Source organism: Strongylocentrotus purpuratus, unplaced genomic scaffold (genome assembly GCF_000002235.5).
Source record: "Strongylocentrotus purpuratus isolate Spur 01 unplaced genomic scaffold, Spur_5.0 spur5_scaffold_5, whole genome shotgun sequence".
NCBI classification, from domain to species: domain Eukaryota; kingdom Metazoa; phylum Echinodermata; class Echinoidea; order Camarodonta; family Strongylocentrotidae; genus Strongylocentrotus; species Strongylocentrotus purpuratus.
The window spans coordinates 32,356,577-32,375,574 of record NW_022145611.1 but is presented as its reverse complement, the minus strand read 5'-3'; the positions used below and the strand labels follow the sequence as shown (position 1 = coordinate 32,375,574).

At 38.5% G+C, this 18,998-nt stretch overlaps 1 protein-coding gene across 1 annotated transcript; it reads right to left on the bottom strand.

The window, feature by feature from the left end:
- Positions 1-1,412: 1,412 nt before the first annotated feature.
- On the bottom strand, positions 1,413-16,066 carry LOC578688 (DNA replication licensing factor mcm5). Its single transcript, XM_030998361.1, has 16 exons — positions 15,766-16,066; positions 12,433-12,559; positions 11,910-12,038; positions 11,254-11,426; positions 10,721-10,876; positions 10,119-10,203; positions 9,516-9,726; positions 8,984-9,144; positions 8,125-8,193; positions 7,544-7,777; positions 7,173-7,256; positions 6,696-6,814; positions 4,461-4,589; positions 3,854-3,996; positions 3,238-3,365; positions 1,413-2,256 (listed from the first exon to the last, which is right to left on the bottom strand). Exons 1-16 carry the CDS (start codon positions 15,918-15,920, stop codon positions 2,008-2,010), a joined length of 2,352 nt encoding a protein of 783 aa, XP_030854221.1. The 5' UTR covers positions 15,921-16,066; the 3' UTR covers positions 1,413-2,007.
- Between the last annotated feature and the right edge of the window lie 2,932 nt (positions 16,067-18,998).

The following is an 18,998-nucleotide window of genomic DNA, read 5'->3' as shown; positions in this document are numbered from 1 at the left end:
CCCCTCACACTCTCGCTCTTTTACTTTCTCTCTCTCTCCTTCTCTTGGTTGATTTTGCTCTTCAGACACATTTTTGGAAGCTGAACACCGTTTCGTTAGGCCCCTCCCCTCCCCCCCCCCCCCAAATAAAAAAACAAGTAAAGCGTCCCGGCCCTTTTTTTTCTTCAAATGGCCGCTCGGCACAATATCCAAGACGTCAAGATGGCCTCCAGCTTTTATATTTTATATAATTTTTTCCGAAAAAGAAAATAGTTTAAGCAGTTATTTATTTATTTTTATTGAAGAAAAAAAGGGGAAAAAAAAGAAAGCAGACGGCCTCAAAAAGGCAGCGGGTGGGGACGCTAAACTTTTCTTCTTTTTTCTCTTTCCCTTTCTTGCATTTAAATTCTGGCCTCTTCTCCTTCACTTACAACTCTTGTTTTTCCTACTCCAGCATCTTTAAAAAGTGCCTGAATTAACTCTTTTTTATGCTTTTTATATGGTAATTTGAAGAAAAAAAATATAAAAACAGTGTGTAATGCAGGCATATAACCCCTAGTCAGTTTTTTGAGGGGAAGACATACTCAAAATACAATGCATACAGCCTCTACTCCACCCCCTTCTCTCTCTTTCGATCTCTCTCTACTCAATAAAGGCAAGCTACCATGCTCCTCAGATGGATGGTGCAAATACAGTTATTAAGCATACATGATCATTATGACTGAGCAAAAAGATCTAGCAAGCACATAAATCAATCAGACATGTATGGAACAAGTTAGGTACAGTTGACTTTATTTACAAACTTACAAGGTATTTTTAGTGATGTGCTTAGTAATATCAATGGTGACTTCACAAATGCTACACACAAAGTAGACTTTAAGACTATTTATTCCTTATATAAAAACAGATTTTTTTCCGACAAGAGCCAGAAGAATATCAACTACTTCTAGCTTTCAACAGGCAAAAAATCAACAAAAGAACATTCATTCCTATAATATAAGCTTTTGCAAAACACAAGGATTATGCATGAACAAATTTGTGTTTTACACCAAAACATAAATTTGAATGAAATGAAATATAAGCTATGATTGATGCTTTTTCAAGATTTCAAATCAAATTAGCAAGGATTTCCTGTTGAAGCATAACCCTCCCATGTCATATATACTTTGGAATAATATCGTTAACACACTGCTGGCCAAATATATGAATGGAAAGGCAATTGCTAGTTTGAGAGCACAGACCCCTTATGGTTGTAATTAATTGCAAAGGGTCTGAACTCTACAGCCTGTAGCCTAATATTCATAGTGGTCTGAACTTAAGTTGCATTTATCCCTTTGTAACAAAACTCCAGACTCTGTACGACATGATTGTTGTGAAACTTACTTTGACTTGCCTAAAAAATATATGTCTTGGTTAAATTAGTCTGTGTCTCGAGACATAGCAATTGCATTTATTCACTGGTTTATTTATTTTATTTGTTTACAAAAATTATCCATGTAAAGAAGACTTATCTTATAATCTCTTCATAAATATAAACACTATGCTACAGGCATTTACACAACATTGAATAATGAATAGTATGGTCAGTGACACAATAGCAATATAACAAATCTATCTCAATTAATAAACATGAATAACTTGGTGAAATAACAGATTTTGTTCAGTCAGTCAGTCAAGTAAATACCAGATAACACTTGTAAAACCTACGTATAAGGTTCTTCATCACTGTTGTCATCAGTTTCAGGATCGTTAAGCAAGGTCCACTTTTTGTGTACAGAAGGTGACTTCCTGGGTCGTCTTGCATAAAGAGTTGCGTTTAAACGCAACTCTGAAAATCAAACGCAATTCCTAAAATGCAAACAGAACTTTGTGTTTGATTGCAATTCTATTGCATAAAGAATTGCATTGATTTCAAGTGCAACTTTTCAGATCAAACGCGACTTTACGATAGATATGACCAAACGCAACTCTCTTTATGCAATGCGCGGTTGCGTATGATATTCCCGTTTGATCGATCGCACTTGAATTTTATGCAAGATACCCTGGACTGTGTACACTGGTTATATCAAAAGTAAACAATATACGACCATTACTTTCAGATACAGGTTGACCCCAAGGACCAAGTGTTAGTTTTAGGTGTAGAGACGTAGGGTTGTTGGCTTGGAGGTCGTGGTATTTACTTGATGCGGTAGAGCATCTTGCGTTGCATGCGATACTGGCACTCACCAGTCTCATCATCAGTTGGACCACCTTGTGGATGGAGCGTTCGGGGTATTTCTGTGAAACGGAAAACAATTGAAGATGGTAGTTAGACAGGTGTTAAACAGGTGTTAGACAGGTGTATATCCTGCATGGAATTATGAGGAAGTCAGTGGGGCATTAGATGATTAATTATTCCACACTGGAAGTAAACATTTTTTCCTTATAAAGTATTTCACATCAAATTTGTAAGTTTTTATTGTGAATAAATCTTGTTAGGTGAAATTTTTTAGGGGCATCCAAATATATCGAAATGGTAAAGAATCACTATCCAGCCAATTTTCAAATTTACCAAAACTTTGTAATACCTTTAAGTGACAATTAGTGTCCTAAAAAGGCTCTAATCATATGTTGTACACAGAGCTAGATAATATGGTGATCTCAGACATCAACATTGATCAGTGGTTGAATGACATCAGTTAATCCTTTTACTGCTGGAAGCTAACATTCATGGAAGTGAATTTATGTCTGCTTCATCTTGCTCTTTTGACGACAATGTATTCTATGAGATCAATATTCCTTCATATTTTATCACAAAGAAGTTTATGAAGTCAAGTATATATTACACCATGTAGTAATGCCTGTTCAGGATTATGATTCTCCTCATACAGTCTGATTATGAACAAAGTAGATTCTGATGACAAGTAAACATGATATCATCAATTGAAACATTCTACAAGAAGGAACTTTGATGAAATAGATCATTTACAGGGGTGATAGCGAGTATAAAAAAAAGGATTTGGAAGAAAAGCATTCACCCCCCCCCCCCCCCCCACCCCCCCCCCCCCCCCCCCCCCCCCCCCCCCCCCCCCCCCCCCCCCCCCCCCCCCCCCCCCCCCCCCCCCCCCCCCCCCCCCCCCCCCCCCCCCCCCCCCCGCCTTTTGAGTAAGAAAATTGGGGTAAAATTAGGAAAAATCAGGAAAATAGGGGTAAAATCAGGAAAAAAACAAATCAGGAAACCGATTTAAATCGGGTAATTATCAGGAAGCCTGCATTTACCTGTCTGAGGAAGTCCTGCATGATACAGTGTTCCGAGACCTGAGAGCCAATGGCAAACCTTCTCTTGAGCTGCTTCTCAATACGATTCAACTCCTCCTGATCCTCTTGGGTTGCAAAGCCTTCCACACCTGAACAATAATAAGTGAAATGTTACTTGTTATGTTATGTCAGGAAAGGATCAATTCTTGAATTGGAATCAAATCAGAAATGGGCAATAGTCTTAAAGCAGAGGTGTGCAAATAGTAAAGAAATCACAAGGTTTTCTGGATTAAGGATGATTGTGTGACACATGCTCCTGCGACAAATGCTCTGAGGTTAATTTCCATCACTAATGATTCTTAAATCCATCTCTAGACCCAACATCTCACCTAACCTTATCCGTAACCATACACCTAGCCTAAACTGAATCTAAATCAAAGCCCCAATCCTAATCCCCAATCTCTGACAGAGTAAAGCCAGGAACAAATGTTGCCAAAGGAAATGTTGGGAACGTCTGAAAACTTGACACAAGATAGCACTTTTGTTGACCTTCACACCAATGACTGAAAAATACAAAAAAAGTAAACTCAACTACAGAACCCCAAAATTGGATAATTGCAAGGTGAAATGTGGTTACCTGACAAGTTTCCTGTCCTGGCAGCATCCAAAGTAGAAACCTGGAAGAGTCTTAGAGCCTCGTCTACATCCTCCTCACTAGCAAAAGGTTTTAGCCTCATCTTAGCCAGGGACTCAGCGATACGGATGATGGCCTCCAGTTGCCTAACAACCAAAACAGCAGGAAAGATATTTATATAGTTATTGCATTTCGTTAGTATTCATGAAAAGGCTTGTATATTTTCTCTCATCTTCCATATTTCATTCATTGCACATTCATGACAAGACAAGAAAAAACTACCAATAATTTGGAATCTCTTGTTCACTGAATAATGGGACAGTTTCTGTATTTGTAGTACTACATTTTCTAGCGTATGTGATATATATTGACCCATTAACAAATCAAATATCATACCCATGCAATTAAATTCAATAATGAAAACTAGAACGACAGTTTTCAGTAAAGTTTTGGAATAAAGAAAAAAAAACAGCTAGGTTATGTCTCCACTTAATTGATTGTCAATGCACGCAGACAAAATGAGTTGTTTGCAGAATTCAACTGATCATCAAATTTTAGAAAAAATATTGCCAAGAGTAACAAATCATATCACAACAATCTTTCTCATTACCTGACAGTGATTGGGATGCTAGTCTTTTTATCAGTCTGCATCTCATGATCCCTAGCTCCACTTCTCATCAGAACGTAACGATTCTTCAGTTTGTCCGCGGCAGCATCAGAGATACGAGGTCCACATTTGCTACAAAACGAAAAGATGTGTGTTAATGTAATCAGTCAAAATGTGTTCATGTACTGTTCATCTTTGATTATATTAAATATTTTACATTCATTTATTTCTTTTGAAAGCAACCCTGTGCTGGGCTGCATATACTCGCAAATTACATAGCTTCTTTTACACTGGATACAAAGTGCTCTGAATAGTAAATTTACTTCAACAAAAAAATGGTCTTGGCTTATCATAATAGAGAAAATAAGACAAACCGGAGGATGGCATTCATACTTTATTTTGGAGGGAAGCTGTGATTTTCTCATCAATGGCCGGGGGTAGTCAACCCGGAACTCACCCCCCCCCCCCTACATTATGCCCCATCCCTTTTTGAACTCATTACCACAAAGAGTGACTTGATAAAATGTCTATTGGCATGGTTGTCAAATTTTGGGTGAGATAACTGCTGAGTTTGTGCAAATTGATGGCTGATTAGCATGCCTACACAAAACCATATATTAACATAGTATATCTGTAAACTAGATGGAATTCGACTGCGCGCAGTCGAAAATGATGCCTCCGTCATAGAGCAATTTTACAAACCAAAACAGAAGACATTTTTCGAATTCAAGTTCAATTGTAATCCATTAACAGGTTCTCAGAATATCGTGATTACAAGCAATTTCTCATATACATATATGACCCTTTGATCTTTGACCTCATGACCCTAAAATCTACTCAGTTCATTGGCTCTGCAAGATGTCCTGAGTTAAATAGTAATCCATCTGTCAGTTCTAATGAGAATGTGTTCACAAGCTATTTTTGCATACATAATGTGCCCATGACCTTTGACCTCATGACCCAAGAATCTACTCAGTTCATTGGCTCTGCAAGATACATACATGATCTATGTTTGGCAGGAATCCATCAATCTGTTCTAATGATAATGCGATCACAAGCTATTTTTGCATACATGAGCCGCATGACCTTTGACCTTAACCTCATGACCCCAAAATCTAATCAGTTCATTGGCTATGCAAGTAACATACATGACCTAATTTTGGCAGGAATCCATCAATCGGTTCTTGAAAACGCGATCACGAGCTGTTTTTGCATACATAATGTGCGTTGTGGCCTTTGACCTTTGACCTTGTGACCCCAAAATCTAATCACTTCATCGGTTCTGCAAGTAACATACATGACCTAAGTTTGGCAGCAATCCATCAATCGGTTCTTGAGATAATGCGATCACGAGCTGTTTTTGCATACATAATGAGCCCTGTGACCTTTGACCTTTAACCTCATGACCCCCAAATCTAATCAGTTCTTTGACTTTGCAAGATACATACATGACCAAAGTTTGGCAGGAATCCATCAATCGGTTCTTCAGATAACGCGATCACGAGCTGTTTTTGCATACATAATGAACCCTGTGACCTTTGACCTTTGACCTCGTAACCCCAAAAACTAATCAGTTCATCGGCTCTGCAAGATACATACATGACCAAAGTTTGGCAATAATCCATCAATCGGTTCTTCAGATAACGCGATCACGAGAACGGGACGTACGTACGTACGTACAGACGTACGTACGTACAGACGTACGTACAGACGTACGTACAGACGGACGGACGGACAACCCGAAAACATAATGCCTCCGGCTACTTCGTAACGGAGGCATAAAAAGCGCTTAAAGAAATCCGAGATGTATTAAAGATAAAGTTGAGTTCTGGTCATGCATTGTGAAAGAAAAGGTGTGAAATTGATCAGAAAAAGTTGATCATCTAGCATATAAGTATTTGTGTGTATTGCAAGGTTCTGAAATCATCAAAATGATAAGAAATTTGGCCAAGTCTTGGTAAAGTTACAAGCACTGTACACAGAAGGATGTATATTGGACTACACAAACATGTGGCGTATAAATCAGTCCCGATTTTTACGATGTGACATGCCATATTTAGCATATGAAGGCGTTTGAAGAGCCATGCTTTTCAGGAAAATGTTTTATCTGATGTTCTTCCACCCTTGCATAATAACAATGATAACGCTCACAAATTATTTTTCACCTCTTCCCAGAACTCAACCTTCTCTTTAAGCGCTCTATAAAAGCTGAATATTATTATAATTATTTATACATACTTGCGGATGAATCCAATGTATTTCTTGAGGAAGGTAAGGCTGAGTTCACCCTCCTGAGCCAGGGCTGCAGCAGAGACCTGTGCATTCATGTGGACACCCATCACGTGCTTGGCTAGTCTCTATCAGAAAGCAAATAAAACATCACAGGTTAATACAATTCCATTCATCAGCATCATCTATCAGTGGTCAAAAAGATAATCATGAAAGGTAAGAAAACAGGTAAAAATATAATCAAAGATAAACAAGGAAAATCTCCCTCCTGACATAAAAGTTCTTGCTATAGATTGTGTCTGACTCTCAAAAATGTCTTGAGGTCGCAAGCTGTGTGCAGTGACAAAAAACCTGGTCAATTAATCAAAGCAATAACATAAGTATTGATTCCAAACAAGATATGTTATTGTTTTACTCCAGAACTACATTGTTTGTGGATATTCAAGCTGACATGGAAAAGGAATATGAAAGAAATTAAAGACTCACCATATCCCTAGCTTCATCATGTTCATCTTTGATAATGAAGATCATGTCAAAACGAGACAGGATGGTGGGCATGAAGTCAATGTTCTGTGGTAAAAGAAAGGGTTTATTCATGTTAATTAATAGAAAAAGTATGAAGAAAGAAAATAAAACAGGAAAAACTATTGCATTGTTGATCTACTTTTAAATATTTGTGTGTGGAGTAGAGGCAGCACTTAATACATTTTCAACTCAAATACCCTGTTCAATGACAAATTTGTTTCACTTTAACTTTAACCATTAACAAATTTATTCCATTACCACTATCAAATACTATCTGTACAACTGAAAAACTTTTAAAATGCTAGGAGTTAAAAGAACAGATATAAATATACCTCATCTCCTTTAGTGTCATCCCATCTTCCAAACACCGAGTTGGCAGCAGCTAGAACCGAACACCTTGAGTTCAGTGTTGTAGTGATCCCTGCCTTGGCGATGGAGATGGTCTGTTGTTCCATAGCCTCGTGGATCGCCACACGATCGTCTTCTCTCATCTTGTCAAACTCGTCGATGCAAACGACACCACCATCAGCTAGCACCATAGCACCACCTTCCATCACAAAGTTGCGCTGATGTTGGAAAGAGGAAGCAGGATATTGATAGGCCTTTGCAGTGAACAAATTCTTTTCCTAGGCAGATTTTCCTTTAGCAATAGTTCTGATTATTTTATAGATCTGATTCAAGATGTTGCCTTGGTATAAACTGGTCAAGTAAATCCTTTACTGTAACAGTAGTTCTGAAAAAGCTGTATATTGAAAGCTTATGTGAAATAAACTCATATAAAAGAATTTTCACTCAGGGTTGGGGCAAATACAAACATTAAAACTGTCAAAATCTGCCATGACAGGAATTAATTTAATTACTATCCAAATCATTAGATTTTTTTGGTAGGAATCTTTAAACATCTGTAACTTACTGTAGCTGGATCCCTCATGACTGATGCAGTAAGACCAGCAGCACTGCTTCCTTTTCCTGATGTGTAAACCTGCATGGAAATAAAACATAAAGTTTGTGCATATAGTACTTCTTGCCTATTCATTAATTCTGCTGTGTGCTATTTGCAAAAGCAATGACTCGCGAAAATGTCCCTTTGCCTGTCATTCGCAAAAAATATCTGTACGCGAAAATATCAGTTTATAAGGCACCATATGTAGGCAGGAATTCCCTGAATGCCTATATGCACTGAGATCAGGAACCTAGCCAAGACTTGGGCAACATTCAAGTATGTCAATAACCACTTTGGTTGATATTTCATTAAAAAACTAGATGTATTTTCGCAAAGTGTTGATGTCTCCGCCATAGAGCGATTTTACAAACCAAAACAGAAGCAATTTTTTTTAATTCAAGTTTGATTGTAATCCATCAACAGGTTCTCAGAATATCGTGATTACAAGCTATTTTTCACAAACATGTATGACCCTTTGATCTTTGACCTCATGACCCAAAAATCTAATCAGTTCATTGGCTCAGCAAGATACATACATGTCTTGAGTTCGATGGTAATCTGTCAATAGGTTCTAATGATAAATGTGATCACAAGCTATGTTTGCATACATAACAAGCCCTGTGACCTTTGACCCCAAAATCAAATTAGTTCATTGGCTTTGCAAGATACATACTTGATCCAAGTTTGGCGGTAATCCCTCAATCGGTTCTTGGGATAAGCGATCACAAGAACGGGACGTACTGGCGGACGGATGGAAAACCAGAAAACATAATGCCTCTGACTACTTCGTTGCGGAGACATAACAAATGTGTATACTAGACCCACTCACCCCTATAGGAGAAACCCTCTCCACAAACTTGAGCAGCTGACTCTTAGCTGTACCAGGGTCACCTAGCATCAAGAGATTGATGTCACCACGGCGCATCAGACCATCGGGGAGACGTTTACGGGATCCACCAAACAGCAGACACGAAATTGCCTTCTTCACATCTGAAAAGTAAGCCATGATAGTAGATCAAGTTTATATTTTAAAATTTATTTTCCTTTCATCAAAAATTGAAAATGAGAAAATCTGAAGAAGAGGCCTCATGCTCCAGAGGTTAAACAACCCCAGTCAAATTGCAGACGACATGTTTCTTTTAATGTTAATCATCCCTTGCTGGTTCAGCCTTTAGTTGTCAACACTTCTCCTTTATAGAGAAATAGCAGAACTTTCAAAACAAATTTTGCGAGGAGATATTCATGCTTGTTGTTTCAAAGAACTCTTCTCATAATATCCTTGACAACCTTATATCCATAATCATTAATTTTTTTCAGTCTTCTCAAACCACATCACCTTCATCGCTCTAGCAAAAACTTACCTATACTTCCAAAGATAGAGGGCGCAATACTTCGAGCGATGATTTCATAGATGTTGGGATTGGCCGAGAGACGCCTGAACTCTTCCTCTTCTTGGGGAGTGATATGATGGGCAGTACTAGTCCTTCCGAGCCCTTCCTGGTCTACTTCAATACCAACAACACGGATGTAGGGACTGCGGATTCCTACAGTCACCTTGGTCTTACGTGTGCGCTGAAGAAGAAAAAATTACAGCATTTAACATAAAGTTATCATCAATTTCATATACGATTTTTAGTAACTATTCATCGACTTTCTTAAACACAGAGGTGTAAATTTACAGATAATTTTTTTGAATTCTGACATGCATTGATGGAACATTCGTTCATATCAAAATTCTAGTACAGGACTGCATTGTCTGCTACAATTTTTAACTTCTACTCTGATCATTTCCAACTGCCATGCAGGCATTCAGGGTTCTAATAACATTCCACTGGTTCATTACAATTCCAGCACAATCATGCAAAGCACCAAATGAAATTTAGGAAAAAAGAGTTTAATAATAATTTTTTTTATTTTTTTTATTTTATTTTTTTTAAATTGCAAATGGTGTTCATTTTAATTACCTTGGAAACGGGTCCAGCCTTCTTGATGGAGTAGACTCCAATGATAGTCACTCTGTTACCAGGAACAACCTTCTCACACAGATACCTACGGAAAATCAATTAAAAACAATAACAAATGAATCACAACTAATGCATCTGGAGACATGTCCATGGAAATCAATGGATCAGAAAACAGACCAATCCTCTCCTTTTAGAAACAACATCTAATATTTCAAGGCAGAGTGTAGAGCAGATTTGATGCTGAAGCTCCTTTCAACATTGGCGTTTTTGAAAGAAGAAAAAAAAAACTACTGGTAGATGAAGGCAATACTGAATAATTACATAGGCTTTGTTATTAAGCCAAAAACTGAAATATGTTTCAGGAGGAAAAGTTAATTGAAATTTTGGTATAGAGCAACTTCTAAACCACAACAGGACTTTATACTTTTCATGGTTTGGTTTCCACGCTGAAATCTTATACATTTACACAGGTCATTGATAAAGCCTGTGTTCCATGGAACAATTTACAGAGGCCCCATTTTCAGTCACTGTAGATATTTAAAGATTTTTGGGTAAATTACACAGGGGCTCCCATTTATTTTTTCAAACTGTTTAATACTAACCTGTCACAGAAGAGTTGTAGATGTCTTGGCATCTCACCATTTGGTACATCCTCAGGAGCTTCCTGGAGTTTCAAGATCTGAAAGTCGACACACTTACACTTGTCTGGCACAATGAAGAATGGATCCAATGGGCACTTTGGTCTTCCTGCCTGGTCACTATATCATGAATTCAATACAGACACGATTTCATATATCAAATTACGCCTCATGCTTGGGACACATATCTTTTTATTTGTATTAGCAATAAAAATGAAACGCATACATTCTGCCTTCACAAATACACTTCATATCATATCACAATAATTCATTTTGAAGCTTTATAACGGTTACATATTTTTCTGGCTATTTTTTAAAGTTAAAAATCACTTGTTCAGAAATCTACAATAGGGCTAGAGACCACTTACACATAGAATAAGAAAAGTTCTTCATATTCACAAATACATAAATCAAATGTTTATGTATCTCTAAATTTCCTTGATCATTTTTAAAATTATAACTATTAAGTATACCCCAAACTCAGTCCAAGAACTTACGTGTTGCACTTCCGAGGCATTGAGTAACCCTCTAGCCCAGGCTTGAGAGTCAGGTTAGGCATATAGTTTCTGCAGCTGCGACATTGGATGGTAATGCGGGTTGCCTTGGCACGGATAGCCGATGCAGCAATCACGATGCCCGGAATCTTGATCAGCTTCGAGACTTCTTCAGACTGTAAAGAAAGTATTTAATGTCATATGAAGACATAAGCACAGTTTCAGCATAATCAAGTAAAAAAAATTATGGAAAAGTTTTGAAAGGAAATATCTATTTACACTGCACTATTTCCTTAATTTGCACAATTTTAAATGACCTAGTTTTTAGAGCAATGCTCAGAGAGTCCCATCCACTCCATCTTTACTAAAATTGTATTCAAGTAGGTAGACTAATGCAATCAGGCTTATCTATTTACATATTTGTCTTTTAGAGGAATGGACGAGGATTCCCCCATAATAGAAGACCTGACCTTGTCACACAATCCCTATTCTCTGATCACAAAAACAACAAATAAGTATAACATTCTTGACCCCCCCTAAGAATTATCAAAATGCTAATAATATGCGCCTGGTGCATGGTCAACCATCAAAAGTCTTTTTTCTCTAGGCCTCCATAGGAAAAAAAGAAGAAGTATCGAACCAAAACCAACAACACTCACCTTCAAGTTTCTAATTGCGATGGGATTGGCTTCAGATTTGAGCATGATCTGGATATCTTGAACATCCTCTTCTTCCTCGGGGCGGGGTCTAGTCACCTCATCAGCTGTTTCCTTAGCTGCTTCCTCAAACTGTATGGATTTAAACAAACAAGTAAAAGAAAGAAAAATAACTTGGGCTTATCTCTAACTAGAGATCAAAGTTTGTCCATTTACACAATAATGAAATAGTTTTCATACCTTTCTTTAAAAGGAGATTTATTGTTCATAAAAAGGAAAGAGCAGCTTGTGAATTGCAGATCATCTGCGATAAAACTTTTTTTCAATTTTCAATTTTTGTTAACAGCTACAAATCTGATGATTGGATATAGCTGTAGTGAATGGTTAAGGATCAAAAACATAGAGAAAAAAACCGAAGATAACAGCTAGGGAGATATGGTAATTTCTCTTATAATTCTACCTTTAGCAGTAGGATAGGCAAATAATGACAATTCCAGAACTGCCTTCAACTCTTAATTGTACTTACCAGTGGGAGGTACTCGGCTGGTTGTTTCTGTAACTGATCAGCCAAATCCTCATCAAAGCTAGCCAAATCATCAAGGCTGACGTCTAAGAAGTAATGACCCAGGTTGTAGTGACGCTTTAGCTCATCCCTACAAAATTCAGGGGGAAAAGTAAAATAATATAGGTCTAGAATTTAAACTTTATAACAAATATTTTTCCTAAATCCTAAGTAATAATATACTATCTATAGAAATCTTACTTGTAACATTCCAAGACAATAGAATCCATTCATATTTTTACCATAATTATCAACCAGTCTAGAGTAGAGACTGAGGTCGTCTAAATACACCTAGGCGGCTAGGCCTAGAATATAGATAGATTTAGACCCTAGAGTCTTACTTTAAAGATACGTTTTTGGGGGCCAGTGTATCAAATTGCCATTTTTGACCCGTAACTCAAATAATGGTCATGATATAATTATAAAGTCCTTAAATTTCTTGCCCCTTTCGTGTCAATTTTTGTATCTTTTTATGGAGTATTTTTCTTAAAAACGAAACAGGTACTAAAAAACAACAACTTTTAATTCATGACCATTATTAGAACAATTGTGATTATTGGTACGTTTTAGTAGCAGTAGCCTATCTCCACGCCAAAGTTACGGCCAGTGCATGGCTAGGATTTTATTGGGGGGGGGGGGGGTAGTGAGCACGCGAATCACTTACACAGCGCGCTTCCTAGGGGGGTGGGTGCAAAAGGGGGAAATTCCTTGCGCGCGGAAGCTTCGACGTTTAATTTAATCATTAGAGATCAACTGTCAACCATTAGAGATGTACTGTCTTGACTATTAATCCTTGTCTGAATTAGACGCCTTCAAAACCAGGCTTGATCGTTGCTGGAAGGAACAGCTATATAGTGTCATATCTCTCAATACTTGTTGAACTGATTTCTTTAATTTCTTTGCTCCTGGGACATTGTATTGTCCATGGTACATTTTCCAGTCAAGATGCAACCTCTCTTGCCCCTCTGCCTCCCTTGTATATAATGAGAATTATTATTATTTATTAAAGAGAATGAGTAGACCTACAAGAAGATAGACCAAGAAGATAGACCTAGAAGCTCAACTGCTGTCTCAGCATTCTTCCAGTATTTGCAGTTAAGGTAAAGTTTCCCTCCTCCTGCACAAAGCTTTGACGTTTCATTAAATTATTAGAGATCAAGAAGACGATTCGTTGTACCGTTCTCGACTCTTAATCCTAATTGTCTAAATTCAGTTTTAAACCTCTCGCGTGGATGCTTTGATGTTTCATTAAATTATTACAGAAAGATGACGATTTCTTGTACCGTTCTCGACTCTTAGTAGGGTGTCTGAACGATTTTTCAATTTTCAATTTGGGATCGTTTTTCACCATTTTTGTTTGATATTTGAATAAAAAATGTTATCAGAATAATACATTTCAAATTTCAAGTCTCACCGATGTTTCTATCAAAAGTTACAGCCCCTCCAAAACGCTGGTATATTCATATCATTTTGGTCAAAATCGACGAAAAGACGTCCACGCAGAGTGATGTTGTTTTGCTAAATTTAGCCAAACAGCTGTATCGCGCGATATGCAAGCGTATGCATATCGTACGCATGCTGCTAAGCCAATCCGCGACTTGCAGCTTGAGCTACGCTGTCTCCGCGACATGTGCCATTGACTAGTATGGTTGGCGTTCGTCGCACAATAAACCCGAAGTGAATGCACGTTATAGTCAATGGCAATATCGCAGAGATGTCTCCGCGATATTGCCATTGACTATAACGTGTATTCACTTCCGGGTTTATCGAGGGAATTGCCAACCATAATTTCAGTCACTATAATGTGTAATTGAATTTGGGGTTTCGTTCGTGCGCGGAGATGTTACGCGATGTAACCATGGTTTGGACTGAGCGGAGCGCACGCCCCCTAATTAGCTGATCCACCAAATAGCGAGAAGGGTATTTTTAAACTGTTATCAGTTGTGATCCCTGGGGGCTAGCGAAAATATAATCACATAGAATTGTTCCTTAGGACTGGGACTACTTATCGATCGGGGCGTCATATCTCAAAAGTGACAAACCTCAGAGTTAGCCAGGACACAATGTTTAAATTGCTGTTTTGACCAAGATATTTTTAAAATTTCAGGGGCTACGCCCCTTTGGAAATATTGGAATTCACCTGCTCTTTCATATGACACCTCATTCATTGATTATCACCTTCAGGATCACAACAGATAAAGGTTTGAATCTCGATTTGAAAAAAAAAAATTGACTTTTTTTGCATGGTCGCGCAATGCACGTAGGCTGCATAGGGATGCGTGTAATCTCTATGGGAAGAATTTTAGCACACAACATCGGGTGCGCGATCAGACACCCTACTCTTCGTCTTAATCCTTGTCTGGATTCAGCTTCCTCCCTCCCGCGCGAAAGCTTTGACGTTTCATTAAATTATTAGAAAGAGAAGACAATTCGTTGTACCGTTCTCGACTCTCAATCTTTGTCTGAACTTTAAAAAGTGTTTCTAGATTCTAGACCTAGACTAGATATATGTCTGCTCCTCTTTCTTCCTACAGTGTAGGCCTAACAAAGTTAGATCTCATGATCTAGACTCTTAGTCTCTAGATCTAGGTCTAGATCTAGGCCTAGATTACATCCTCGAGTCTAGGCTCTACTCCTCTATTTTATTTAGCCTGGATCTAGAACTCTAGGTCTAGGTCTAGGTCTAGACCTACTTTGTCTTACTTTTCTCTCTTTTTTTTTCTTCTTCTTTCTTTTTTTTTCTTCTCCTCTCTTTCTTTTTTTCCTTCTCTTCTCTCTCTTCTTTTCCCCCCTCTTCTCTCGGAGTCTCTTTTGTTTTTTAGGGGGGGGGGGGGGGTGACTGCCCCTACCGTCCCCCTCTTGCTATGCGCCTGAGTTACGGCCAATACATCTAGGCCTAGATCTATGGATAAAAAATGGATACAAAAGTACACTAAGTCACTAGTCTAGACTCTAACTGCTAGCTAGCGCCAATTTTCCGTGCTGAATGGCGCAAGCAACACAACAGTTTTTAATTTAGATAAGAGACCCTGTTCTGTGTTCTTTGTTAGACCTATTTCTTAAAATATCTTTTTGTTGTAGGCCTAGAGTCACTCCTTTATATTCATCATTAGGTGTATTAGGCGTAGTACTAGACCTAGATCTAGACTAGATCTAGTTAGACTAGAAAGTGCAAGCATGTAGGTGTAGGCCTATGGCGCGCGCTCAGCTAGATGATAGGCTTTGATGTCTCTTTAAAATTTAAATGCCCTCTTTATGCACACAGCGCCTTGTCAGCGCAACCCCAGGCAGTCTCACCTGTATTTGTAGGTAAAGTTTGCATCGTGAAACTTTCGCAGAAAGTCCTTGAAACGACGTTGCAAGGCAGTTCGATTTATCCTGCCATCATCATGTTGATCTTCTGATCCAAAATTGTCAGAGAAAAAGATTCCTGGATCATCAAAACCTGCCATTTTGAAGCAATCAACTTGGCAATAATAAGTTGGAAATCAGTCAGTGAACAGATCAGAATGATCAAAGGTTTGTTATGAACTTCGCGGGGAATATACCACGTGCATCAAAGCTGGCGCGAAACTCTGTGGAGACACATCTCATTTCTTCACAGTAAAATTGTGTATCAGGTATACCCAGCTTGCACAGATAAATATAGTTTGTTCTGTCAAGCTTGATTGGATTGATACAATAATTAAAGGAGATGATGATTTTGATCTTCAAAGTTAGATAGTGTTTTAATTGGCAAAGTAGAAAAACAAACAGATAAATGAATTTCATGTATAATCTAAAAGTAATGATATATTTACTTAGATAATTACAAATAGTAATCATGACCAATCTTATGTTTAAAATCGTCTTTCACGAGAATCCCTCCATATAAAAACATTAACTTTACCTAATAGTAAAATGAAACATCCCAACACGAGCCATTTGTTTTCATTATTCGCAAATCGAAAATCTGTTGATTACATCACGCTTCATGTTTATGTCTATGTAGATCTGTACTGGAAAAGGAGAGATTGCATAATCTGGAGGGGTTTCAGCACAGTCCAACAATACACCTCGGTGTCTGATCTGCTTGTGATTGACTCTTTTCTTTTTTCCGTGTACAATTTACCATTTGGAATTCTGCTCAGCCCAGCATCAACTTAGCCTCAGGCTCAGGAGGAAGAGGCTCGCGCTCGGCCGTGCTAACTATTAGGCTTCATCCATAGAATAGCTGAATACAGAATAGTTAGGAACCGGATCCGGGTAAGTGCACTCAGCTCAGCTCAGTCACACACTAGAACTCTAGATCCTACTAGTAAACTGAGTTGATGCCTATAAAACGTAGAGAGTCTGGCGCTTGTTCAGAAACCTAGATATCCAAAATTTGACCCGTAACTCCGGCGTGGAGATACCCAGACCAAATCTTCCGTCTCTTTCGTTAAGCCTCTAGCAGAGATGCCAACCCTCCCGATTTCATCGGGAGGCTCCCGATAATTCACCCCAACTCCCGACCTTACGATCACCATCCTTATCCTCCCGATTTATTATAAAAAATTAAAAAAATGATTTTTTTTTTTTTTTGCGCTTATCAGTATATATATCTGTGAATTGAATGAGAAATATCGTCTGTTAACTTTAGCATGTAGTAAATCCACTATATTAAAAGACAAATTAAGAGTAGCGAAAGATTGTTTCAGCATATGGATCGCCGTAACCAATGCGTGGATATTGACACAGAATCCAAATGGCGGAAAATCAGCTAAAGAAGACCAAGAAATGGTATCAGAAGTATAAGACCGAACACTGTATCATATATATGAAAGGAATTCATCATGCATTTTGTACAATTTGTATGTTATTTTAAAAAAAAGTGGGAATTATTGAACTAAATACACATGTAAAATGCTGCAAAATAAGGCTCAGATTGCACCAGAGAGCATCTAGAACCCCAGAGCTTCCAGGGCCCTAAGGCGGGCCCTGGACCCCGGCCGCATGGGTCGGGCGCTACGCGCTCGAGATGTGCGCTACGCGCACATTATTTGGTGTCCGTTACAAATCCTCCCTATTTATGTTTTCCAAAAGTTGGCATCTCTGCTCTAGAGTCTAGTCTTATTTGGGCAAGCGCGTAGCCAGGATTTTATTTTAGGAGGGGCGGCAGTGAGCACGCAAAGGGCGCTCCCTAGGGGGGGTGGATGCAGGGAGGTGGGAGTTTCCCCCTCTTGCGCAAAGCGCGGAAGCTTTGAAAGAAGACGATTCATTGTAGTACTTTCTCGACTCATAATCCTTGTCTGAATTCAATAAACCCCCTGCGCATAGCGCGGAAGCTTTGACGTAATATTAGACAAAGAAGACGATTCATTGTACCTTTCTCGACTCTTAATCCTTGTCTGCATTCTATTCCCCCACAACGTTTTATTAAATTATTAGAGAAAGAAGACGATTTGTTGTACTGTTCTCGACTCTTAATCCTTAATTTTAACTCGGTTACCCCCTTCCCGCGCAAAGCGTGGAAGCTTGACGTTTCATTAAATTATTAGAGAAAGAAGACGATTTGTTGCACCTGTCCACCCCCCCTTCTCGCGCGAAGCTCTGATGTTCATTAAATTATTAGAGAAAGAAGATGATTTGTTGTACCTTTCTCGACTCTTAATCCTTGTCTGAATTCTGTTCCCCCCCCCCCCTCACACGAAGCTTTGATGTTTTATTAAATTATTAGAGAAAGAAGACGATTTGTTGTACTGTTCTCGACCCTTAATCCTTAATTTTAACTCAGTTACCCCCTTCCCGCGTGAAGCGTGGAAGCTTGACGTTTCATTAGATTATTAGAGAAAGAAGACGATTTGTTGTACCGTTCTCGACTCCTTTTCCCCTTTTCTTCCTACGTCCTTTTTCTTTTTTTCCTTTTCTTCCCTCTCTTTCTCTCTCTTTTTCTTTGGCCGGCATTTTTTTGGGGGTGACCGGCCCCACCAACCCCCCCCCCCCTGGCTACGCGCCTGTATTTGGGTAGGGTCGGCTCCTCTCTTTAGAGACGGAAACCGACTATCAGCATTCTATTTCAAACACCATGGCCATTTACGGCCATATTTTTATGCCCTTCCAAATTCCCATAAAATTCATTTTACCTCGTGCATATCCGATTTATTCTATTTTCTAAATTAGGCCTATAGCCTAGGCTATTATACGTCGGTTCCATTGACTGAATAAATCCGTTTAATGGTCCATTTTCAGGAAATTATGGGTCAAAATTGACATCTATGTTGAAAATCTTGCAAGCCGTATTTTAACTCTTGCTGCGCATGACGTCGTCTAGATATCATCCCTTCTAGTCTACGCCGAAGGCAAAATGATTATGAAGGAAAAAGTGTGCACGAGCTACAAGTTCGTAATCATGTTATCACAGTTTTTCTCCATACCGGTAATCATTTTGCCTTTGCCTCCTAGAATCCAAGATTCCAAGCTCAGACTATCAGAATCATGTTTAAAAACTGAAGAAACTACCCCTGACTTTACTGATCTTAAATAATGCACACAATGAATAGAAAGAGGAA

Excerpts from the sequence above, each read along its gene's own strand:
- LOC578688 (XM_030998361.1), bottom strand. The coding sequence starts at position 15,920 with ATGGCAGGTTTTGATGATCCAGGAATCTTTTTCTCTGACAATTTTGGA. Across the intron at positions 3,997-4,460 it reads AGCATCCCAATCACTGTCAG|GCAACTGGAGGCCATCATCC; the intron begins GTAATGAGAAAG and ends TTTGGTTGTTAG. Across the intron at positions 2,257-3,237 it reads TGCAGGACTTCCTCAGACAG|AAATACCCCGAACGCTCCAT; the intron begins GTAAATGCAGGC and ends TCCGTTTCACAG.